Source organism: Microcaecilia unicolor, chromosome 12 (genome assembly GCF_901765095.1).
Source record: "Microcaecilia unicolor chromosome 12, aMicUni1.1, whole genome shotgun sequence".
NCBI classification, from domain to species: Eukaryota; Metazoa; Chordata; class Amphibia; order Gymnophiona; family Siphonopidae; genus Microcaecilia; species Microcaecilia unicolor.
The window spans coordinates 56,309,127-56,335,216 of NC_044042.1; the positions used below are offsets into that span (position 1 = coordinate 56,309,127).

The 26,090-nt window shown below is 42.0% G+C and overlaps 1 protein-coding gene across 4 annotated transcripts in view; it reads right to left on the minus strand.

Annotated features, from left to right (window-relative positions):
- The window catches only part of APLP2 (amyloid beta precursor like protein 2), a 133,580-nt gene that overhangs the window by 59,968 nt on the left and 47,522 nt on the right, over window positions 1-26,090 (minus strand). For all 4 annotated transcript variants that reach the window (XM_030221607.1, XM_030221605.1, XM_030221606.1 and 1 more), the window contains exons 2-4: window positions 25,728-25,901; window positions 23,070-23,199; window positions 13,781-13,893 (exon numbers count right to left, since the gene is read on the minus strand). In XM_030221607.1, the coding sequence (XP_030077467.1) occupies window positions 13,781-13,893; window positions 23,070-23,199; window positions 25,728-25,901 (417 nt within the window). The remainder of the gene's footprint in view (window positions 1-13,780; window positions 13,894-23,069; window positions 23,200-25,727; window positions 25,902-26,090) is intronic.

Sequence of the window (26,090 nt, forward strand, 5' to 3'; positions counted from 1 at the left end):
AGTAATTTTCTTTTCATTCCAGAACCTGTGAGATAGATCTGTCCAACCACCAGCAGGTGGAGATAGAGAACTGAAAACCAAGCCAAAATCCAGTCCAGCTCCTCAGAATTTACTTAGACAAGCAGTAAGGAGAAACTCAGTAGACCTTATACAACTCGCTAACCTAACAATAACCAGATGAGCAAACGTGGATTCCTCTCATCTCTGGACAACTTGTAGAGTACAAAACATATGCAGGAAGCACCATGCAATTCGTTATTTGACCAAATTACTTCGTATCAACTAAACATCTCAAACCTCAGGTACGCCTCTGGATGGAAAATGGAAAAACCAAATTTCTGCATCCATTATGTAGCTTCCCACTATTCCAGAACTTGTGGGATATTCAAAAGCAATCCCTAGAGTAGGTGGGATCCAGGTGCTGCCACCCAAGTACTGAAGCCCCAAAACTGGCTTCTGAGCATGCTGCAATGTCCACCCTGTAGTGCTTGGCAAAGTCATCCGGGTGACCTGCAAGAGAGGTACTTCTGTAGTCGGCCCCTAAAACAGGACAAAGCCACAACATGAACTTTGAGAACCTAAAGCCAATCCTTTCTGAAGGCCTGCCTGGAGAAACACTAGAATTGGACAATTTGAGTAGAGAAGGGAGAAAGTCCACGCTTGGAACATCGGGCCCTCGAATGTCCTCCACACCCTTGCATACACCATGGATGTAGAGCGTTTCCAAGCCTGAAGCAAAGTAACAATGATCAAACCAGAATACGTTTTTGGCCTCAACTGATCCCTTTTGATGGCCAAGCCATAAGACCAAAGAGGCACGGATCCTCCATGAGCATCGGGCCATGTATGTGCAGAAGATGGAGAGAATCCCTGTCCAACAGTCAATCTCAGGTCTGCCTACTATAGCCAATTCTGGATGCGAATTATTTGACCCCAGTGCAATGTGATCCTTTTCAATACGCGGCCCAAGGCCAGAAGACACACAGTAGATAAGTCTTTGCCGGGGATGCAGTAGGGAATCTTTCCAATGGCTGAAGAACTTGGGCACTTTGGCGTTCCTTTTCATTGCCATCAATTCCAGAAGCGAGAACCCCCATCAGTCCACTATCAGCTGAAACCCCTGGCTGTATATTTACCCATTCTCCAAGGTCCAAGGAGTGCCTGCTGAGAAAGTCCGCCTTCGCATTCCAGGACCCAGACGTGTGAGCAGCCGACAAGCAGAGATTTTTCTCCATCCAACTTGTGAGGGAGGCTGCCCCTACTATTACTGGATGGAACTGAAACATCGGATTGGAGCGCCAGCAAGGAATCTACGGTGGCATGAACCTTGACCACCTTGGTTCCCTTTTGACAAGGAGAGAGGAGCAACCAGGCGGACGAGCTCCAACTGGTAATCTTCTGTAATAATAGCCAGAACTCACTGGTCTGATGTGATTCTGGCCCACTTCTCCAAAGACTCCTGGAGACATCCTTCCATCAGAGAAAAAAAAAAAAAGAAAAAAAAAAAGAGTGGAGCAGCCTCACATCATTGTGAATTTGCAAGGCATTGGGCACTCTAGCTAACTGACAGGACGTCTCATTTGCATGAAAGGAAGATTGGCATACCTGGAAGCAGGACTTCTGACCATATTGCTGACTACCAGCCTGGTACCATCTGCTGTCTAGAAATGCCCCTGAAGACAGACAACCAGAGGCTTTTGGATTATCCTCCTGCAACTCCTGTGGCTTAGTTTCCTCCAGTTCCTGAGATCTTCTCCAAACAGCCACTTGCCCTGAAAGGGCAGTTTAACTAGATGTGACTGACACTGCTTCTGTTGTCAAATGCCGCAACCAGAGCTGCAGAAGTGCCATGACAGCCAAAAAGACATACTGCGGGAGGAGTGGCCTAGTGGTTAGGGTGGTGGACTTTGGTCCTGAGGAACTGAGTTCGATTCCCACTTCAGGCACAGGCAGTTCCTTGTGACTCTGGGCAAGTCACTTAACCCTCCATTGCCCCGTGTAAGTAGCATTGAGCCTGCCATGAGTGGGAAAGTGCGGGGTACAAATATAACAAAAAAACAAATAAAAACATGTCATGAATAGCATTGCCAAGTAGGCCAATCCTGCTTCCGTCTGGGTGTTATGGTGTCTGCCTTGTGTTGCCAACTACTGATGCCACTTCAGGCATGTTCTTGCTATGAACGACCTGCACATTGTCACTTGAAGGCCCAAGGAGGCCACTTCAAAGGCTTGTTTCAGCAAGCCTTCTAGCTTCCTATCCTTCCTGTAGGCCTTTTAGGGGAATGCCCCCTTCCACCAGCAAGGTAGTCTTCTTAGTCACTGCTTTATCAAAGAAGTCCACCCTAGGAAGCTGCAATTTATCTTTCTCCTCTGGAACCAATGGGTAAAGGCAAGTCATGACTCTTCCCACGCTCAGTCCTGCATCTGGTGAGACCCATTCTGCTTTAATCAGGTCCTGAATGTATGGATGCACTGGGAAGGCCTTGAAAGGACCTCTAAAGCCTGCTCCTGATCGATGGAACTCCCGACACTAAAGCAGAAGGCTCCTCAATGGAAAGCAATCCAGTGCCTCAGAAATAAAAGTATTGTGCTCCTCTTTGTGAAAACTTAGTACTTTTGGACCATCTCCCTCCCTCAGGGGGGAGTTCTCCCTCCTCTAACGGCTCCTTCAACAATGGTTCCTCTTAATAGACCAAAGCCACACTGGGGGGGGGGGGGGGGGCGGTAAATGAGCAATTCACTCAGAACCAGAAGCTGAAAAATGTGTGCTGGAGATAGAAAATACTAAGGAGCTGGACTGGATGCCAACAGAGATATCAGCTCAATTTTCAGTTCTCTAGCTTCATCTGCTGGTTGATGGACACAGGGTCTGGAATAGTGCGAAGCTATGTTATAAAGTTATTTTTCTCCTTTAGTTTCAGAAAACAGTATTGAGAGTGATGAACAGAGATTCACTTATCTCATGTCCGAAATTGATTTTGCTCTACTAATAATTTAATATCAGAACCAAGTAATATTCCACAGATGAAGTGACCTACTGCCATGAACTGCCAGAAAAATTAGTTGAGCCGCAATTAGACAAAAATTTCATAGCTTGCATAGTCTCTAAAATGTTAAGCTAGACCACAAAACTCACATGGCAGACTTTGCAAAGATATACACAGTAAAAAAATGAAACAGTTCTTACAGAGTAGCTGGCACATTTTCTACCAATGTCATTTTTAATCTACATTTTGTACAACTGTCAGGACCAGAGAAGCCAACTAAATTACATATATGTTAGGCCACATGCTTCCACATTCCTATGCCTTTTTTTTTCTTGCACTTTATAGCTACTAAGCCACTTTTTATCCATATGTTACATAGTTCAAGCCAAGCATTATTTAAGTGAATTTCTTATTTGTTAAGATTCCAGAGAAAACTAATATGCTCTCTATTTTAATTTCATAATGACCAGTTTGTGGAACCTGGGAAAATGTGATGTGGAACTTCCTCTGAACCTAGCACACATACATCTTATCTAAACAGGTATGAACTACTTTATTAATTTCCATCCATACATCCTCAATATACATCATTTTCCCAGATATCCACAGCACCATTATTTCTTCTATTGTGTCTTTGGCTATATTTCTAGCTAGTGTTACCTTTCTCAAATCTTGAACTCCCTTCATTTAATTAACTTTTTTCATAGTCATTCTCTTTCTCACTCAAAACATATCATCAACACGAGTACAAAAAAAAATCATGTCATCCAATCTCTCGTAGTATAGAAAAGGGTCTGCCTTTCTTCTGAGATTCTTTTCTAAGGACACTTTTGTGCTCCACCCTTTGGTAGTTTGCATAACTTTGTATATGTGCTTTTGCACAAAATTTTATAGTTATCTAGTTTATATTGTATTGGCTGTTCTACGCTTTCATTTACATTCCCTACTCCATGCTTCACTGCTGGGAGCAAGCATCACATCAGAGCCCCTCTCCATAATTTTTCAAATTAACACTGAGCAACAAGTAGAGCCTTATACTGCTTCATTTTGCCTTTTGCAGTAAATTTTACATGCCCATTTACATTCTATGATTTTTGTTCACTGCTATGTATTGGGATTCTTTTCCCATATACCGTGTTTCCCCGAAAATAAGATACTGTCTTATATTAATTTTTGCTCCCAAAAATGCGCTAGGTCTTATTTTCAGGGGCTGTCTTATTTTTCGAGGAAACATCGGGGTTGGATAGGGGTTGGCCCGTCCGCCCTCCGTCGTTTCTGGAACTAACTTTAAACGCCTCCTTTCACCTTCGCAGCAAGCAGCAGCAGGGCAGGCCACTCCTTCCTTCCGTGTCCCGCCCTCGCCTGACGTAACGTCCGCGAGGGCGGGGCACAGAAGGAAGGAGAGGTCTGCCCTGCTGCTGCAAGGAGGCTTTTAAGGTTAGTTCCGGGAGTTACGGAGGGTGGGTGGAGGGGAGTCCCGGCGACCTTGGGTGGGGGGGGGGGGGGCGGCCTTGTCCGGCTCTCGGCGGCCCTGCTTTCAAACAAAAATTTACTAGGTCTTACTTTTGGGGGAGGCCTTATATCTACCAATTCAGGAAAACCTCTACTAGGTCTTATTTTCGGGGGATGTCTTACTTTCGTGGAAACAGGGTATTTATACAGTAATCACAGCAAATAAAAACCTTTACGGTCCATCCAGTCTGCCCAACAAGATAAACTCATAGCATATGTGATACTCAAATCCATGAAACTTCAAGAACCCTCAATATCCTTCCCAGTAATTCACCCCTACTATTTTGAAGTGCAAGTAGCCTGTGATAATATCTGTTCACCTACTGTTTCATCCTTGTTTTTCATGACACACATGACTATGTATGTTGAGTAATCTACAGAAGTCACCATGGTACCTGTTCCCTTCTAAGTGTGAAACCATACACAGCACCGTGTATGAGATCAAATGGTTTTGTGGCTCAAGCTTGACTAATCTTTGGAAACGTCACCTCTGTGGCTTTAAACCCCATACCTCAATTACCACACATGCTAATAGTGCTGAGTTTTGACAGCTTTTTTCTTCAGACTTTCCAGTTGTATGTGATTCAGACAATGACAGATTAACAGTCATTTGCTTTGCCAATTTTCAACAACTCTCACATACTCCATTAAATGTGCTCAGATGATAGAGATGCCTCTCTGCAAAAGGTGCTTACTAAGGGTCAGTTCCACTTAAAATGTGCTTTTATCAGTTGGAATCAAAAAAACAATCCACTTGCTACAGTGCCCTTTTAACAGATTGAGTCCTATGTTGCATCCTCGTGCCTTTTGTGTCTAAGTTTGTGCTGTATGTCCTTTGTCATAGTCCCTGTAATCCTACATTTTTGAATTAGCTTGCCTTTCACAATATTAGTTTTGCTGTAGGCCTTGTCAAGTGCATTGATACTACATAATTATCTTTTATATCCCCTTCATGCAGTTGCGCTACTACTGCCTGCATGGCATTTATGCATTCCTGAATCTTTCCCTCTGCCCAATCTCTTTTTGTAGAGTTTATTCATGAAAACTCATGTTACTTGTCTGTAGCAGGTGTCCTCCATGAAACAACTGGACAATACTATCCAAAGAGATTGAATGGGGAAAGTTTCTTCTAGCTTCCATGAGCTTTGAATCTACTGTGCATGTGTCCTCCCTTCTAGCCCTGTGTTGGCACACAGGGCCTCCCTCAGTTTTTAAACAGCTGACTTGAAAAACACTACCCTAGAAGAGCTGGAAGGATAACATAGGAAACACCTGATACAGATAAGTAACTTAATTTGCTCCAAGGCAAGCAAAATGACAAGTCCCCTCAACTAGAACTTCTTAGCTACAGCTTGCTTTAAAGGGAGGGGGAAAAATCCCAAAAGAGAGGCAAGCATTCTATTGGTGGCAACAAGCCAACGTTCCCTCTAAGCTGCAAAGCCACGCACCTTTTGGTAAGAGGCCGAGCAGTCGGCACAACTGGGACCTCTCGCACCACTCTGCCACTCTCCGGTACATACTTCCATGGCTGACTATGTACAAGAAGGAACATACTCCCAGCCACCGCGGGAGTATGCACCTTCCTGTACATACTCGTGGTTGCCAGTCCACCCCCCCCCCCAGGTCACTTCTTGCTCCAGGGCAAAGCCGGCAGCCGCGGGTATTTACAGAAAGGTCCCACAACTGCTGTATTTAGTTTGTCGCTACTGCTGCTGGTTTGGGAAAGCAACAGCAGTGGTGGGGATGTCAGGGGACCAACGCTAGATGGAAGTAGGGAAATGAAATAGGAGAGCCTGGGTGAAGGAAGGAGGTGGAACGCTGTAGGTAGATGATTAAAACAGGGACCAACGCTGGATAGAAGTGGGGAAGAGAAGAGTTAGTGAGATCCTGGGGAAATAAGAGGAAGTGAAACAGAGCTGGGGTGAAGGAAGGAGGTGGGAAGCTGTAGGCAGACAATTAAACGAGGGAAATAGAGGACTGAATAGTAAGAGAATTAAATCTAGACAGAGGCAGAAAAACTGAAGAAAGCTGAAAGGAAAAAGGAGAGAAAAATGACAAAAGGACAGGAAATCCTGGCAAGAGAGTTGAGAAGACAAGGAAAGCTGAAACCAGAGTCTGGGACCAACATAACAAAAACAACAACAACAAAAAAAGCTAAGTAGAAAAAAAAAGAATTTTATTTTCCATTTAAGATAAAGCTGTGTTAATAAACAAAAACAGAAAATAGAAATAAGGAGTAGCCTAGTTAGTGCAGTGGACTTTGATCCTGGGGAACTGAGTTCGATTCCCACTTGTGACTCTGGGCAAGTCACATAACCCTCCATTGCCCCTGGTACAAAATAAATACCTGAATATATGTAAACCGCTTTGAATGTAGTTGCAAAAACCTCAGAAAGGTGGTATATCAAGTCCCATTTCCCTTTCCATTGGACTAATTTTAGTACCTTTTTGACTAACATTCAGAGACCAAAACATCCTTCCTCAGGTCAGGACAGGATACCATTAACAGCAGTATACCTTCTTGAGTTGAGGAAGGCAGCTTTGGCCTCTGAAAGCTAGTTGAAAAGTGTATTTAGTCCAGTAAAATGGAATTATTTTCCATTTTATTAATTGTATTTGTTAATTTGCAATGCAGTGATTGTAATATGCCAGTTTTTGAAATTTACATCTGATATATTTATATTTTGCAAAGTAAGGTGGGGGGCATGCATTGCTTTCTCTTTGGCTTCTTAGGGGTTCCGTTTAATTTTTATTTCTATTTTTAGTTCATGGTCACTTATTCTATACTGGGTGAGAGGGCCTGTGTTCTGCATGTGTGAAAGAGACATGCAAGCTCATTTTCAAAGCACTTAGCCTCCCAAAGTTCCATAGAAACCTATGGAACTTAGCCTCCCAAAGTGCTTTGTAAATATGCCTAATGGTCTTCTGTTAGAATTGACTGCAGGGTCAATCTGTACTACCGGTCTACTGATGTTCTAGTGCCCACTGCAGTACTGTCTTTTCTTAGGTAGGTCCTTGTTGTGCAGCTTCTGGACGTTACTGCTATTATGGTATTTTGGAATTGCTCTGTAGGTCCTGAGTGATGTACGTAGTGTTTGTATTTCTTCACTTTATGCCTGGTATTGGGATTTATTTATTTATATTAATTAGGATTTATTTACCGCCTTTTTGAAGGAATTCACTCAAGGCGGTGCACAGTAAAAAAAAAAAAAAAAAAAAAAGAAGATCAAGCATGAGCAATAGATTACAGCAGTAAAAATATTCAAAAACAATACAAAGTATGGCATGGTATACTAATTACAATGTCAACACAATACGTAATAGAACATTATAGGTGATAGCGAAGGGTAAAGCAAAGATGTAACATATAGAAGGGTAAGAAAGTAGGAAGAGTTAGAAAGTAAGGTGATTGATTTAAAGAAAGTTGCACATGAGGTCAGAGAAATGGTTAAATGTTATCTCAGCTAGAGTACGAGTGGATAAACATATCCTGCTCCAGTATATGCAGACTGAGTACTCCTTGTGTGTGTGAGTGAGACTAACAAGTTGGTTACTTCTTCCAGTAAAGGTCTGGTTGAACAGCCAAGCTTTCACCTGCTTCCTGAAGTAGAGATAGTCTTGTGTTAAGCGCAGCCTTTCAGGCAGTGCATTCCAGAGTATGGGGGCTACTGCGGAGAAGGCTCGCTTGTGGGTATCACATCGTGTAATGTCTTTTGGAGAGGGTTTGGTTAGTGAAAGTCATTGGGAGGACCTTAGTGTCCTTGGCGGTGTGTGGAGGATCATCCTATGTTTCAGGTACTCAGGGCCATGAAGATTAGACAGTTTTAAATTTAGCCCTGTATTGTACTGGTAGCCAATGAAGGTTTTGAAAAAATGGTGTGATAAGGTCACTTGCAACCTTTTATGAGTCTTGCTGCTACAGGCCCTTTGTATTCACACCATTGCATAGTGCATTGCAGTAATCCAGTCTTGATGTTATCATGGCATGCACAACTGGGATAAGATTTACCTTCTCGATGTAAGGACAGAGGCAGCGTAGCTGTCGCAAATAGTAGAAGCAGCTCTTGAAGGTTGCTTGGATTTGGGGAATCAGAGTAAGTGTTGAATCTAACTGTATTCCAAGGTTTCTGACTTGTGATTTGAGGGGGGAAGTTCATACTTCCCAAAAGGGATTTTGATGTCAGGTAAGTAACCACTTGTGTTAGGGACCCAGAGAAGCTCAGTTTTACTTGGGATCAGGCAAACCTTGTTGTGTTTAGCCCGTTCTTGAATTGATGTTAGACAGGTAATCAGTTTATTCAAGGCTGTAGGTAAGTCAAGTTCAATGGGTATGAGTAACTGCACATCATCCGCACAGATGTAGAACTGAGTGTCCATTGACAGAATCAGCTCAGCTAGTGGTTTGAGGTAGATACTGAAGAGAATAGGTGACAGTATCAATTCTTGTGGTACCCCGCAGGTCAGTGTCCATGGTGGTGATGAGTTGCTGCCAAACATTATGGATTGTTGCCCTTCTGATAGGTAGGATCTGAACCAAGCAAGTATTGTTCCATTGATACCTGTTTTGGTCAGTTGTGCTAGCATGATATCATGATCCACGGTGTCAAAAGCTGCAGAGAAATCAAGCAATGCTAACATCGAGGCGAATCCCTTGTCTCGGTTCCTGTGAAGATCATCTAGTAGGGATACACTGACCGTTTCTGTACCAAAACCCGGTCTGAATCCAGACTGACATCGATCTAGCCAGTTTCTCTTTTCTAACCAGTTTGTTCTGAGTTTCCCTAGAAACAAGATGTTGGATACTGGCCTGTAATTTTCAAGTTTGTCCTGATCAAGGTTGTTTTCCTTCAGCAGAGGGCGAACCACTGCCCTTTTTAATGCTGTTGCTAGCTGCCCATTAGAAAGAGAGGTGTTCATAATTTTTGTGGCACCTTCTATGAGGCCCATACTTGCCTGCTGCACTATTTTTGATGGGCAGGGATCGAGGCAGCCCCTCTCATTAATAGCTCAAGGCAAATTACACTCAAGTACAGTAGGTATTTTCCTGTCCCTGGAGGGAAGTTTTGCATTTGAGGCAATGGATGGGTAAAAGACTTGTCCAAGATCTCAGTGGGATTTGAATCCTGGCTTTCCTAGTTCTCAGCCTGTGTTGTAACCATTAAGTACAGCTAAAACAGATACCTAATGTTGCTCACAAGGTCATGTAACAGAAAAATTTCACTCATATCAACTCAGTCATTTGCTCACAAAGAAAATTTTTTACTCTTTTAGAGGGAGCATTTCAACAAGCTCTTTCATTTTTGTGCCTTCCCCCATCTCCCCTCAACCCGGACATCAAAAAAGGCCTCAGAAGGCAGAGTGTGGGGGAATCAGCTGGCTTAGAACATCAAGGGCCCAAAACACTGTGGGTGGCTTGACTGGAGGCTTCGGTAGAAGGTGGTCTTGCATAAACCAAAACAAACTGTAGAGATAGCTTACCTTCTACATGTTGTTAAGTACCAATCATTCTTAAGTGAACCCTAATGGAATCGGTCTTGATGTCCGACTAAGAAATGTAACAGATGCTAAAGTAGTTTTTGTGCAGGACATAAACAAGGATCCAGGGCCTGTTAGTCACAAACCGAAAACTTCCTCTACCTGAAACTAAGACAGTCTAATGGAGTCTGAGAAGCTTGATGTGCAATCAGGCTGATTCAAGGCAGCCATTACCCTCTCAAGCGAGCTATGAAGCCTACAAACCCTTGGTGCTGGCATATAAAAATCCCTTGCACTAGAATTACCAGCATTGCAGGTTTCCCCAACTTGAAAGACCTCCTTATAAATAGACTGCCAAGAGAGGAAATCAGAACTGCCTTGGTCAAAAAGGAGCTACAAGTATCATAATTCCTTGACTCTATTTTTAGCGTTGTCTTCATTGCAAACTGAATTGGAGGTTTTCTGTATGACATTTATCTACATAAGAAGACGTCATTCGAGACTAGTTTGCTATGAATCCCTATCCTGGGATGAAACTGTCCCCAGAACTGGAAAATTACTCAAACAGATCTAATGATGTTCTTGGTGAAAAAATATTTTTGCTACACCTGACTCCAAAATAATACCAGCAGCTGTTTTCCATATCACAAGTGGCACCTTAATGAACAGCTCTAGTCTATGCGGCTCTTCCCAAGATTCTCAGCTCCCAAACTCAAAAAGAAATGCAACTCTTGGTGAGATGGGAAGGATTTTGGTATACCTGATTAATCCTGCTCTCTGTGGAAAAATACCTATTACAGGTGAGACAAACACATCAAAAAGAATTGAGTCAGGCAGACAAATGGATGACTCCCAAACTCAGGGCTGCTCATTTATCTATATGAGCTATCCATTGTTCACCAGCAGTTCTGTCAAAGAAAAATGAGAGTTGCCAGTGTTACAAAAAGGCTGGCCAGCATAGTCTCCTATTGTGGATTAACCCAAACAGTAGTGGGGTTTGAAGATACAAAGTGAGGACTAAGTAATTGCTTTACATATGGTATCCAAGAAAGCAGATTTCAAGAGAACCATGACAGTGCAGTGGCTGATTTGATAAGGTTTTATCTTACAGGAGTACCACCAACTTGTTCATAATAGAATTGGATGCAGGACTTTAGCCAATTTAGCAAAGCACTCATGGCTGCTGAAATGTCGACTTTTTTATTTTATTGGGGGGGGGGGGGGGGGAGTTTGAAGGAAATAAACAGCTACATTAATTATTCAAAGCTGTTAAATCACGGGAGGATTATGAAAAATTACAAGAGGACCTTATGAGACTGGGAGTCTAAATGGCAGATGACATTTAATGTGAGCAAGTGCAAAGTGATGCATTTGGGAAACAGGAACCCGAATTATAGCTACGTCATGCAAGGCTCCATGTTAGGAGTCACGGACCAAGAAAGGGATCTAGGTGTCGTCGTTGATAAGTTGAAATCTACTGCTCAGTGTGCTGCTGCGGCTAAGAAAGCAAATAGAATGTTAGGTATTATTAGGAAAGGAATGGAAAACAAAAATGAGGATGTTTTAATGCCTTTGTATCGCTCCATGGTGTGACCGCAACTCGAATATTGTGTTCAATTCTGGGCGCCACCATCTCAAAAAAGATATAGTGGAATTAGAAAAGGTGCAGAGAAGGGCGACAAAAATGATAAAGGGGATGGGACGACTTCCCTAAGAGGGAAGGCTAAAGCGGCTAGGGCTTTTCAGCTTGGAGAAAAGGCGGCTGAGGGGAGATATGATAGAGGTCTATAAAATGAGTAGAGTTGAATGGGTAGATGTGAAGCATCTGTTTACGCTTTCCAAAAATACTAGGACTAGGGGGCATGCGATGAAGCTACAATGTAGTAAATTTAAAACGAATCGTAGAAAAAAGTTTTCTTCACTCAACGTGTAATTAAACTGTAGAATTCATTGCCAGAGAATGTGGTAAAGGCGGTTAACTTAGCGGAGTTTTAAAAAGGTTTGGACGGCTTCCTAAAGAAAAAGTCCATAGACCATTATTAAATGGACTTGGGGAAATCCACTATTTCTGGGATAAGCAGTATAAAATGTTTTGTACTTTTTTGGGATCTTGCCAGGTATTTGTGACCTGGATTGGTCACTGTTGGAAGCAGGATGCTGGGCTTGATGGACCTTTGGTCTTTCCCAGTATGGCAATACTTATGTACTTAAGTACATAGATTGTGATGGATTCAATTGTTATTAAGTCGTGAGAGCCCTTCTGCAATCCTGTATGTGAAGGGACTTATGTGGATTCTTATAAAAATTCACTCTTTTGGGTGGGGGGGGGGGGGGAGAGGGAGAGAGGAAACATCTCATGTGTTATTACCTCATAGAAAGGAAAAGATGCCAACTACCTTTGGCAAGAACTTATGATTTAAACTACAAGGCAGTACTTGTTTTCATCACAAATATACAGCTCAAAGGTACAGCTCATAGGTAATTAAGGTTAGAAACTGACTTATTCTTCTAGCCAAGATACACTCTACTAAAAAAAAAAAATAAGGTGCCTTTCAACTGAGGCAGATTCCAACAGCTCAAAGGGCTGCTTCCAGAAAGACCAAAAGAAGCTGAGGACACAGGAGGTTTCTGCAGTGGTAGTTTGACATGTTAATTCTGTATATTGTAAAATTAGATTTTTGTGTGTGACTTATTGTGTATGTTTTATTGTAATCTGCTTAGTTGTAGACTGAATATAAATTTTTAAATAAAGCTCAGAGCTTCACAGTATTCTATCAATGGGTACATTCTATTTTATCTATCTAAAACCTGACTAAATCAAATTCCCATAACTCAGAGGTCAGAAAGCATGGGGAACTTCTGTTATAGCAAGATAAAAATATTCTGATACCAAAACGATCAAGCAAGTAACTCCATATGAGCTTGCACTGGCAAGCCAATGCAACTGAACCATCAGAGCAGTTCTATCATATTTATGAACACCAAACATTAGTCTGGTGTTGTATTTTGTAATAACTGAAGTTTGCAAGTTTGAAGAAGTTCTAAGATCAAGAGAATTACAGCAATCTGAGGAACTATTAGGGACTGGAACAAAGTTTTAAAATGGTCTTCATAAAAAAATAAACCAAACAGATTGCTCTTCTTCTACCTAAGCCTGAATAAAATCTTTTAACAAGACTATTATACGTGTGGCTCCATAGACAGGCTGGAGTTTAGACCATACCAGGGACTCAAGCAAATGTATCAATAGGGAGAGGCTCGGCACAATGTACAGAGAGACCTGCATTTTTGCCATCTCCTTGTCTGCACTTCTTCTGGAAGATATGTATCCCAATGTTGCATGCTGCTGCTGCATCCACGCAGCTACTTCAAGCACCTCAGCCACCTACTTTGTGGCTGCACTGGCCTTCCTTTGTACTGTTGCTTTTTGGACTTGGGCTGCCACCTCAAACTGTCTTGCACTTTCATCTACCAAATCTGTGGATGCCTGCCAACCACACTGACAGTTCCTGCTCTGTTTTACAGCCAAATTGTACAAAGTACTAATGTGCCAGTCGTGCATGTGCCAACGCCAGCAGTAAAACAGATCAGAACAAAAAACTGCCTTACATATAGAAGATAATACTTTATCTTGGTACAGCTTTTTCCTCAGAGAAAAAGTAACCGCAGCTGAATAAGGAACTAGTACAACATGCAAAGGACATGCTATTAAAAAAAAAATTCCCCTTTTTTGAACCCTTAAAAAAAGAACAGTTCCTCCCTATGGCCTTACAATAGATAATAGGCTTTTATTTGTGTATTCTTACCTGTTTGGCTACAGTATGCCAGTGCTGATAACTTTTACATACATTCATTGTGTCTTTGTGAAAAAAACGGCACTTCTCTGGGACAAGCAAGACATCACTTACAAATTCACCTTCTGAAAAATAAAATTGAATATTGATGGATCCAAACTGTTACAGATTCTAAATGGCAATCAGGATTTAACTTCACCCATTTCATTTTTGTACTTAATTTACCATTTGGGAACATGTCAGATTGAATAGTAAAAACTTTCTCCAGTCATCCACAAAATAAATATATAGCACAGGTACTGCAAGTTGCTCCACAATAATTGTACACATTACCTTGTCTAGAACTCCCTCTAGGAAAAATTCAGCCTGTCTCTCTGAAATCTTTAATTATGCAAGACTTCCAATGAATGTATTAAATTAAGGATTTAGCAATTTGGATGCCTATCCATTAGGGAGAAAGCCTAAGACCATCACACAAGCATTCCACACAGATGCAAATCTTTTGGCCACTAGCAACCCGGGTCAAATTTCAACCGGTTATCTTGAAGTGAATGGCTCTAATTCTGTGCTAACTCATTTGAGCCAATTTCTGTGCCTAACCTCCCACCTATCCTCCTCAAAATTTTGTGTAAAGCGAGTCCATGCCGTACAAAATTATTTATGGCCTTACAGTTTATATTTATAAAAACTGGATTAGTTATAAAAGAACATGACTAACAGTATCAGCACTAATCAACAGTGAGATAAATACAGAAAAAGGAGAAATTAGGCCTTACCTGATAATTTTCTTTCCATTAGTAGTTGTGTTCATCAACCACCAGGTGGAGATAAACTGAAAACTGAAAAACTGAGCAGAGACATCTCTCTTGGCATCAAGCAGTAAGAAAACAGAACAACCTTAAACAATTCACTAACCTAACACTAACCAGATGAGCAAACACGTGTGGGACTCATCTCTGGACAACTTGTAGAGAACAAGAGATATGCAGGAAGCACCATGCAAGGTGACAGCCCATTACTTCTCACCAACTAAACATTTAAGAAACCTCAGTCAGGCCTCTGGAATAGTAGGACTAATGGAAAGAAAAAACTCTAATTTCTCCTTCCATTACGTAGTTTCCCACTATTCCAGAACCTGTGGTAAGTTCAAAAGCACTGCCTAGAATGGGTGGGTTCTTGGCACCGCCACTCTGAAGGCTGAAGCCCAAAACTGGCTTTGGAGCACTCTGCAAAGTCCACCCTGTAGTGCTTGGTAAAGCTATGCAGCATCGACCATGTTGACACCTTGCAAATACCCTCCAGAGACAGTAAGGTAATCTCCGTCCAGGATGTCACTGCATGCCTTGTAAAATGAGCCCTCAAGGACCAAGGAGCCTGCTTCCCTGCATGCATATAAGTTGATGCAACAATAGTCCCCTTCAGTTATCTAGCAATCGTGAGTTTGGAAGCCATGAAGCCAAGCCTCTATTTGTCAAAAAGCACAAACAGTCCATCCAATTTTCTAAACTCATTCGTGACTTCCAGATTTCTAATGAGGACTACGCACATCAAGAAGCTTCAAGGAAGAATACAGATCCTCATCCTCCTCCTTGCAAAAGGACAGAAGCTCCACAGATTGGTTCAGATGAAATGACGATGTCACCGCTCCTCCAAAAAGTGAAGAAAAGGACCCCGACAAGACAGAAGCTCCGAAATCCTACATGCTGACACAACAGCCACCAAGGTACCATTCCAGTGGACAAGGCATACAAAAAGCAGGCTGCAAGCGGTCCACTCAATGAAAGGATCCAACAACATCTGGGAGAGCCGCAAGAGAGATCTTCTGTAGTCGGCCCCCGAAACAAGCCAAAGCCGCAATCTGAACTTCATGAAAACCCAAACATCAATCTTTTCTGAAGGCCCATCTGGAGAAACACTAGTATGTGTGCAATTTGAGAAAGGAAAAAGTCTGCACTCAGAACACCAGACCTCAAACGTCCTCCACACCCTCGCATACGCCATGGATGTAGAGCGTTTCCAAGCCTGAAACAAGATAGGAATGACCGAATCAGAATAATCTTTCCGTCTCAACCAATCCCTTTCAATGGCCAAGATGTAGTACCAAAGGGGCATGGATCCTCCATGAGCACCAGGACCTTACTTAAGTAGACCATGCACCTGCGCCTGGTCACTTGCCTGCCTGGTGCGAAGGTGGTTAACCTCATGTGTCACCTAGATAGGATTTTAGATAGTGCTGGGGAGGAGTTGGCTGTCAGTACATGTGGTTACCAATGACATAGGAAAATGTGGGAGAGAGGTTCTGGAAACCAAATTTAGGCTCTTAGGTAGAAAGCTCAAATCCAGAACCTCTAGGGTATCATTTTCTGAAGTGCTCCCCATTCCACGTCCAGGGCCCAAGAACCAGGCACAGCTCTGGAATCTCAGTGCATGGATGAGGCAATGGTGCAGGGAGGAGAGTTTTAAATTTGGAAGGAACTGGGAACATTCTGGGGAAGGGGAAGCCTATTCTGGAATTATGGGCTCCAACTTAACCAGGGTGGCATCAGGCTGCTGGCATCAGCATTTAAAAAGGTGATAGAGCAGCTTTTAAACTAGAACATGGGGGAAGGCAGACAATCATTCAAAAGCGAATGGTTCGGAATAAGGTACCTTTCAAAGACATCACCAAAAGAGGGAAGATAAGGTATCCTGATAGCAAGGTTGCAGTAGAGACCATTGTAGACCAGGGGTCTTTAAATAAAAATCAGACGAAAGATTGCAAATTAACACCGTCAACTGCTGAGCAAGATGTAAGTAGGAACAACAAACAGTCTGAAATGCCTATATGCGAATACCAGAAGCTTAAGAAATAAGGTGTTAGAATATATTGCAGTAAGTGAAAAATTAGATATAAAATAGGCATCTCGGAGACCTGGTGGAAGGAGGATAACCAATGGGGGCATTGCCATACCAGGGTATGTTAAGTAGTAGTAGTATATCGTAGTGATAAGGTGGACTGAATTGGTGGAGGGGTAGCATTGTATGTTAATGAGGGCCTTGAATCAAAAATTAAAAATTCTGCAGAAAACAACACACATCTTGGAATACCTATGGATTGAAATTCCATTTGTAAAGGGCAAAAGGATAGCGATAGGAGTGTACTACCGTCCACCTGGCCAGAATGAACAGACGGATGTAAAATCATTCTAGACTTAGTCCTTAGTCGAGCACATGATCTGGTGCAGGAGGTAATGGTGATGGGGCCGTTTGATAACAGTGATCATAATATGATCAGATTTGATATTGGCTTTGGGGTAACTACACACAGGAAATCCAATACGTTAGGATATAACTTTCAAAAAGGGGACTATGATAAAATGAGAAGAATGGTGGTGGGGGGGGGGGGGACCTTAGAGGAGCAGCTGCAAAGGTCAAAAATATACATCAGGCATGGATGCTGTTCAAAAATACCATCTTGGAAGCCCAGGCCAAATATATTCCATGTATTAAAATAGGAGGAAAACCAAACAACATCCAGCATGGTTAAAAAGTGAGGTAAAGGAAGCCATCAGAGCTAAAAGAAAATCCTTCAGAAAATGGAAGAAGGATCTGACTGAAAATAATAAGAAACAGCATAAGGAATGGCAAGTCAAATGCAAAGTGCAGATAAGGAAGGCAGAGACAGACTTAGAAAAACACACACACACAGTAAAAAAAAGTTTTAGGTATATATTAAAAGCAAGAAGCCAGCAAAAAAAAAAAAAAAAATCAGCAGGATCCCTAGATGACCATGGGGTAAAAGGGGCACTCAGGGAAGACAAAGCCATAGCGGAGAGTTTAAATTAAATTTTTGCTTCGGTCTTCACCAAGGAAGATTTGGGAGAGATACCAGTGCTAGAAAAGATATTCAAAAGCTATAGGTCAGAGAAACTGAATGAAATCTCTATAAACTTGAGAGATGTAATGACGCAATTTGACAAACTGAAGAGTAGCAAATCACCTAGACCGGATGGTATTCATCCCAGAGTACCAATAAAATTGAAAAATGAACTTGCAGAATTATTGCTAGTAATATGTAATCTATCTTTAAAATCAAGCATGGTACTGCAAGATTGGAGGATGACCAAAGTAACGCCGATTTTTAAAAAGGTTCCAGAGGTGATCAGGGAAATTATAGACCAGTCAGCCCAACATCTGTGCTGGGCAAAATGGTAGAGACTAAAGAACAAAATTACTGAGCATATTCAAAAGCATGGATTAATGAGCCAAAGCCAACACGGATTTAGTGAAGGGAAATCTTGCCTCACCAATCTATTACATTTCTTTGAAGGAGTGAACAAACATGTGGATAAAGGTGAGCCAGTCGATATTGAGTATCTGGATTTTCAAAAGGCATTTGACTAAGTAACACATGAAAGGCTCCAGAGGAAATTGGAGAGTCATGGGATAAGAAGTAATGTACTACTGTGGATTAAAAACAGGGTAAAAGATAGAGAGTAGGGTTAAATGGTCAGTATTCTCAATGGAGATGGGTAGATAGTGGGGTTCCCCATGGGTCTGTGCTGGGAACGTTGCTTTTTAACATATCTATAAATGATCTAGAGATGGGAGTAACTAGTGAGGTAATTAAATTTGCTGATGACACAAAGTTGTTAAATCGCAAGAGAATTGTAAAAAATTGCAACAGGACCTTATGAGACTGGGCATCCAAATGGCAGATGACGTTTAATGTGAGAAAGTGCAAAGCGATGCATGTGGGGAAACAGGAACCAACTATAGCTATGTAATACAAGGTTCCACATTGGGAGTCACTGACAAGGAAAGGGATCTAGGTGTCATCGTTGATGATACGCTGAAACCCTCTGCTCAGTGTGTGGCGGCAGTGGCAAAGAAAGCAAATAGAATGTTAGATATTAGGAAAGGAATGTAGAACAAAAATAAGGACATTATAATGCCTTTATCTCTCTCCATGGTATGACCGCAGCTTGAATACCGTGTGCAATTCTGATCACCTCATCTCAAAAAAAAGATATAGTGGCATTAGAAAAAGGTACAGAGAAGGATGATAAAAATGATAAAGGGGATGGGATGACTTCCCTATGAGGAAAGGCTAAAGTGGCTAGGGTTCTTTAGCTTGGAGAAGAGACTGCCGAGGAGAGAGATGATAGAGGTCTATAAAATAATGAGTGGAATGGAACAGGTAGACGTGAATCACTTGTTTACTCTTTCCAAAAATACTAGGACTAGGGGGCACACAATGAAGGTAAATTTAAAATGAATCGGAGAAATATTTCTTCACTCAACATGTAATTAAACTCAAATTTGTTGCCAGAAAATGTAGTAAAAACAGTTAGCTTAGCAGGGTTTAAAAAAAACGTTTGGCTAACTTCCTAAAAGAAAAGACCATAAGCTATTATTAAGCCATTATTAAAATGACTTGGGGGAAAATCCACTGCTTATTTGTAGGATAAGCAGCATAGAAAGTATTGTACTATTTTGGGGATCTTGCCAGATACTTGTGACCTGGATTGGCCACTGTTGGAAACAGGATGCTGGGCTTGATGGACCTGCGGTCTGTCCCAGTATGGCAATACTTATGTAAGATGGAGAGGACCCCCATCCAGCAGTCGAATCAGATTGGCTTACCACAGCCAACCCGGGGTTACGAGAACTATTCGACCTCAGTGCAATGAGATTCTTTTCAACATGTGGCCTACCATGGGCCAAAGAAGGAAGACATGGCTGAACTGATGAAGGATAGGAAACAGAGAGTGGGGTTAAATGGGCAGTATTCACAATGGAGAAGGGTAGTTAGTGGGGTTCCTCAGGGGTCTGTGCTAGGACCGCTGCTTTTTAATATATTTATAAATGATTTAGAGATGGGATTAACTAGCGAGGTAATTAAATTTGCTGATGACACAAAGTTATTCAAAGTCGTTAACTCGCGACAGGATTGTGAAAAATTACAAGAGGACCTTACGAGACTGGGAGACTGGGCGGCTAAATGGCAGATGACGTTTAATGTGAGCAAGTGCAAGGTGATGCATGTGGGAAAAAAGAACTCGAATTATAGCTACGTCATGCAAGGTTTCACGTTAGGAGTTACGGACCAAGAAAGGGATCTGGGTGTCGTCGTCGATAACACACTGAAACCTTCTGCTCAGTGTGCTGCTGCGGCTAGGAAAGCGAATAGAATGTTGGGTATTAGGAAAGGTATGGAAAACAGGTGTGAGGATGTTATAATGCCGTTGTATCGCTCCATGCTGCGACCGCACCTTGAGTATTATGTTCAATTCTGGTCGCCGTATCTCAAGAAAGATATAGTAGAATTGGAAAAGGTGCAGCGAAGGGCGACTAAAATGATAGCGGGGATGGGACGACTTCCCTATGAAGAAAGACTAAGGAGGCTAGGGCTATTCAGCTTGGAGAACAGACGGCTGAGGGGAGACATGATAGAGGTATATAAAATAATGAGTGGAGTGGAACAGGTGGATGTGAAGCGTCTGTTCACGCTTTCCAAAAATACTAGGACTAGGGGGCATGCGATTAAACTACAGTGTAGTAAATTTAAAACAAATCGGAGAAAATGTTTCTTCACCCAACGTGTAATTAAACTCTGGAATTCATTGCCGGAAAATGTGGTGAAGGCGGTTAGCTTAGCAGAGTTTAAAAAGGGGTTGGACGGTTTCCTAAAGGACAAGTCCATAAACCGCTACTAAACGGACTTGGAAAAATCCAAAATCCCAGGAATAACATGTATAGAATGTCCTTGGCCTGGATTGGCCGCTGTCGTGGACAAGATGCTGGGCTCGATGGACCCTTGGTCCTTTCCCAGTATGGCATTACTTATGTACTTAAGTACAGCATTGTTCCCCATTGAGCCCAGCCCTTTCCAATGGCTGAAGAGCTTCTTTTTGTCGCCATTAAATCCAGAAGAGGAGAACTCCATTGGTCCACTATCAGCTGAAACCCCTGACTGGATAGTTCCCATTCTCCCAAGTCCAAGGAGTGCCTGCTGAGAAAGTCTGCTTCCATATTCGAGGACCCCAGAACATGAGCTACCGATCAGCAAAGATTTTTCTCTACCCAACTCATGAGGGAGGCCGCCTCCACTGACAACGAACGAACGCAGGTCCCACCTTGCTTGCTGATATAAAAGTCACTGCTGTCACATTGTTAGAGAAAACTCGGACTGGGGCCCCCACCAGAAAAGGAGCCAAGTCGCGTAAAGCATTCTGCACTGCCCTGAGCTCCAAACGATTTATCTACCACAGACTCCTGCTCTATCCAGGTGCCCTGTGCCAGATGGAACTTGTAATGAGCTCCCCAACCCAACTTGCTGGCATCCACTGTCACCATCTCCCACTGTGTTATCAGAAAGGGAACTCAGATGGTCAAATTCCTGACTGACGACCACCACTGTATACTCCTCCATCTGGCAACCAGCATCCAAGAAAGATGAAGGTCATAATTCTGTGACACTGGAGACCAGAAGCTGAGAAGATATTCCTTCAACGGCCACATATGACCCCTTGCCCGTCCATGGCACCACTTCCATCACCACCACCATCACCACCAACATAGACCCCAGAATCCGGATGTAGTCCCAGACCCTGGGCCTGCCTTGACTGAGGAGGAGACAATCTGCTGAACCAGCTTTGGACTTCCTGCGCTCCATGAGGAAGATCCTCTCCCATGCTGTGTCGAATAAAATGCCACATGATATTCCAGCACTTGCAATGGAGCTAATCTGCTCTTCTCTAAATTAATTACCCAACGACTGCAGAAGATGGACAACTATCACTACCAAACTGTCTGAATAAGATGATGAATGAATGAGCCAGTCTTCGAAATAGATGTTGATTCCCTGGCGCCAAAGGCCGCCACAACCTTAGTAAATGCTCTTGGAGCTATAACGAGACCAAAGGGCAAAGTCCTGACTTGGAAGCGACCACCCTGCACTATAAAACGTAGACACCTCCGATGCGGCGGCCATATGGGTATATGCTGCAAGTACACCTCCTTGAGATCCAGGGCGGTAAGAAATTCTCCCGCTCCAACAGAGGCTGTAAGGTCATTGTGCTGGAAAAGGAGAGCTCCACAGAAAAAGGGGAGAGAAGAAAGGGAAGTAAATTCTCAGGGCACCAGAAGCAGGATTCTGAAGATCTCCACATATGATTCTGCAGACTCAGGCCACCTGCAAAGCTCAACTGGGGACCAGGAGCACAACACTCAGAACCAGAGGTTGAAAAGTGTGTCCATCCATCCAATCTGCTGGGAGCTGGACTGGATTCCAAGAGAGATGTCTCAGTTCAGTTTTCAGTTCTCTATCGCCACCTGCTGGTTGATGGACACAACTATCCCAAATGCTCTGGAATAGTGGGAAGCTATGTAGTGGAAACTGCCTTTACCTTAACATTTCACTAATCTTGCTATAATGAAAGCAATGCCATTCCCTCAATACAACTTGCCCAAACTCTGATTTTGCAGGCAGGCTGATGTAAACTCTTAAAAAGGTGAAGACATAGGATTTCAGCTCTGATTTCCACAGTATGAGAGTATATTGTCTACTTTTTTTTTTTTTTTTTTTTAATACAAGGGTCACAAAAATGGGATGGGAATAGACAAACTAAAGAATCACACTTAGGAAACCTTACTACATTTGTCAGGAACAGTGATCAAATGGAACCCTCCTGCAGCTGAACATCTGTTGGGGTAATATCATCTACAAACTGATTCTTTATAGATTTAACTATCCTTTTCTCCATGTTTTTTTAAGAACACCAGCACTCTGGAAAACAGATGTATTTTTGGATAAAGCCAGACCTCAGTAAGTGAAGGCATCAAGCATATTTCAGCACTCAAAAAATCTCATTTTTTTTTTTAAGGAGTAAAAAACCATATCAGGTTAGTCAGAATTGTCAAATCACTTGCTCTACATTTTCACATACTCCACAAAGCTCATTTCTGCATGGATCATCCCGTCGTTTGTGTCTATTTCATAGTTCACTGCCAACGCTAATAGCTGCACCAAAGGGTTTTATGCAAGTGGAAGGTTACAACTATGATGTGTGTCTGCACTGCAGTCAGTTTAAAATCAGAAGCAAGTCAGCCCTAAAAATAGCACAAACAGCAAAGAAATATACTCATGATAAATGTGCAAAATGCACAATTCTGAGGCTCTTGTAAACCAATTTCTTAGTGTACGCTATCTACACTAGGGTTCAGAGAAATTTACCAGCAGGGGTGTGAAATAAAAAAATAAAAATGTAAAGAGTCCCTGCTAATGGCCTCTGACCAAGGGTATCAGTCATGAACATACCAAGACACTTGTACGGTAGAACAATGTGGGAATGGCCCTTGCACTGCTTCTTTCCCTTCTTGCACCAGCTATCAATTCTGACAGGATGGATTGCCTCCACAATATTTGTAATCTGAAGTTCTGGATACACCTTCGAAACAAACATTTTAAAACATTAAATGAGAATTACAGGAAATTTACATTTTGCAATCATAGACCAAAAGACATTTGAGGCTATGCTCAATATTCCTTACCCGATAAGAAAACACAAACTATAGAAACTACATTCTAAAAACAAATCACCCCCCCCCCCACCCACCCAAACTTTCAAATCTGTAAAAATTACCTACAGTACCTGAATGTACACTGCTTCAATTGCCTTTGGGTTTCCAAGTGGTGTATGAAAGATTTTAAAAAATATGTTTTAAGTGCTCCTCCAAAGAAACTAGTACAAGGTGGGGGGCTGTAGCCACAGAATTATCCAACAGCAAGTTAACTCCATTATAATACATATGACCTTTAATATTAAAAAATAGTATAAAAAGATACAGTACAAGTCCAAAATCTAGACTGCTCAGGGATTGGGTCAGTCTGGATTTTCTGGATTCTCAGGCAGTACTTTTAAAATTCATATTTTGGACTTCCACTGTATTACATTTTGAATTGGATGTACTTTTAATTATGTGCCATTAACGAATCTGAGCAGAAGACACATTATTAGCAGGTGCATAAGTTATATTGCTGCCCAAGCAAAATTTTTTTGACCTATCTGCACTTTCAGAATTTCCCATCCAATGTCTCTTCCCTTTCCAGTCTCTCTCTTCACCATAGGACGGGGCCCAGGGGCCCAAGACCCCGTCCCTGAACAGTCTGGCATTGCCTCCCCCCCCCACTTGCTCTGTCACTCATCTGTTTAGAAGTCTTTCGTGCTGCCTCGCCAGCATTACTCATAGGCTGCCTCCAGCATGCACCAAACCTTTCCCCTCCAACCCTCTAAAGTAACTTCCTGCTTTCGGAAGGGCAAGATGGGTCAGAGGGGAAGGCCACGTGCATGCCGGAGACAGCCTGTAATGCTGGCGCTGCAGCACAGAAGACAGGTGAGAGTGACAGTGAGAGCAAGCGGGCAGGGCAGGGAAGGAGAGATACAGGACTGTGTGTTTTGTTTCGGGTTTTTTTTTTTTTGGGGGGGGGGGGGGGGGGGGGGTAGAACGTGTAGTCTAGATTCCACAATCCTTGGGGGTCCGGATTTCCGGCAGATTTCAGCACTTCTACTGTAGATTAACAATTAGAAGAGACCATAGTTTCACTTGGCATGTTACATACTTAAAGCAAGGGGGGGAAAAAAACCCCAGTCAGGAGGTGAATGTCCAATATCCTAACAGAACCCTACTAAGAGGCTGAGTAATCTTATAAGATGACGACAATGCGTTCAATTAAAAATCTCAGTCATAATTTACACATGGGTTTTGAAGAAGCACTTGTATAGTAGGGGCATGCAGCCCTAAATAAGTTCCTTCTGTTTATAGGAATCTTCCATGTTTCATTCACATACACCCCTTTGCCTATACCGTTTGGAAAGAGCACATACTTATTTCCAACACAGTAAATGAATTTCATTTTTTCCCGTCATGACCCAAAACATGAGAAAATGTTGACAGTTGACATTTCCCATATTATTTCAAACAAATGCACATCCCCTACGGTACAGTAATTGTTTATTGCAAATATATCCCATTCAATGTATTTAATGCCTCACCCTTAACACAGCATCCAAAGTAAAAATAGCAAATTGCTAAAGTGTCCTTTTACAAAGGCGCGCTAGCGTTTTTAGCATGCACTAATGATCAGTGTGCACTAAACACTAGAGAGGTCCACAGGAATATATAGGCGTCTCTAGCATTTATCGCATGCTAAAAGCACTAGCACGTCTTTGTAAGAGAACCCCTAGATGTGGTATCCCATTTACTATAAAAAATAATTAGGGTTGCACATCACCAAACCTGTAAAAGTGGAGTATTAGCTCAAAAATCTTTCCAAAATGATGCGAAGTTACTAAAACATACATGTGCTAAAGATCTGGCCTTTTCCAAGTATTCCCATAAAACAAAGACTCCAAACTCCAATGTAGTTCAATACTTTTCAGATTTCACTTTTTACAGTGTTTTTTTTAATACTAAATGCAATCAAACTGTTTTCCATATTCTATTTCACCTTAATCGTCCCGATTTCCTCCCATGCAATATTACTACAAGACATGCTTTACAGGTACTTCCAAATAACCAACACTTTTGTGGGACGTAAACGAAACATTTAGATTGATTTTGAGAACAAGTTGCCTAATACACTTGAAAATTGCAAGCTCTTTGTTGAACGACAAACATTTTTGTAATTTGTAAAAAGTGGTCAGCTTTAAACTTTTTAGGCAATTGCATGATTTTTGAAACTATCTAGTGTGCAAGTTTTAATAAACTAGCATCATTCTGGAAAGATTTTTGAGCTACTCCACACTTTTGCAGGTTTGGTAAGTATATTCTGGTGGGGTTTTTTTGTGCTGGAATCAGAGCATTTTTCTTTGCTAATTTATCTTTCTTCTTACCTAATAAACCCTTTGGCAACCTCACAATCTTCAATAAAACAGAATTATGGTTCTGCATGCCACTGCAATATAGCAAAGCTCACCTCCTGACAGTATTGCAGAATTTCTTCCTTTGCTCCAACACAGCTTTTGGTGCCTGATGGGTCAGGCTCCCAATTCCCAGTCTGTATATTAACATGCATATTCAACTTCCCACAAAACATGGCCACTTGTGGCTCTGCCACAGCAAACCCTGTCCCAGCATTGGCTGCTAGTGCCTAGAACAAAACAGAGGATACACCACATGCTGTATTAGTCCACACAAAAATTATGAATATATGATGAATTCTTTACTGTTACAACATTTGCAGTCTGGGATATATCTTAGGTACCAACAATACAAAATAAAAATAGTATGGATCTGCAATCTTATTAAAAGAATAAAACATTAAAAATTTCTTTCACAG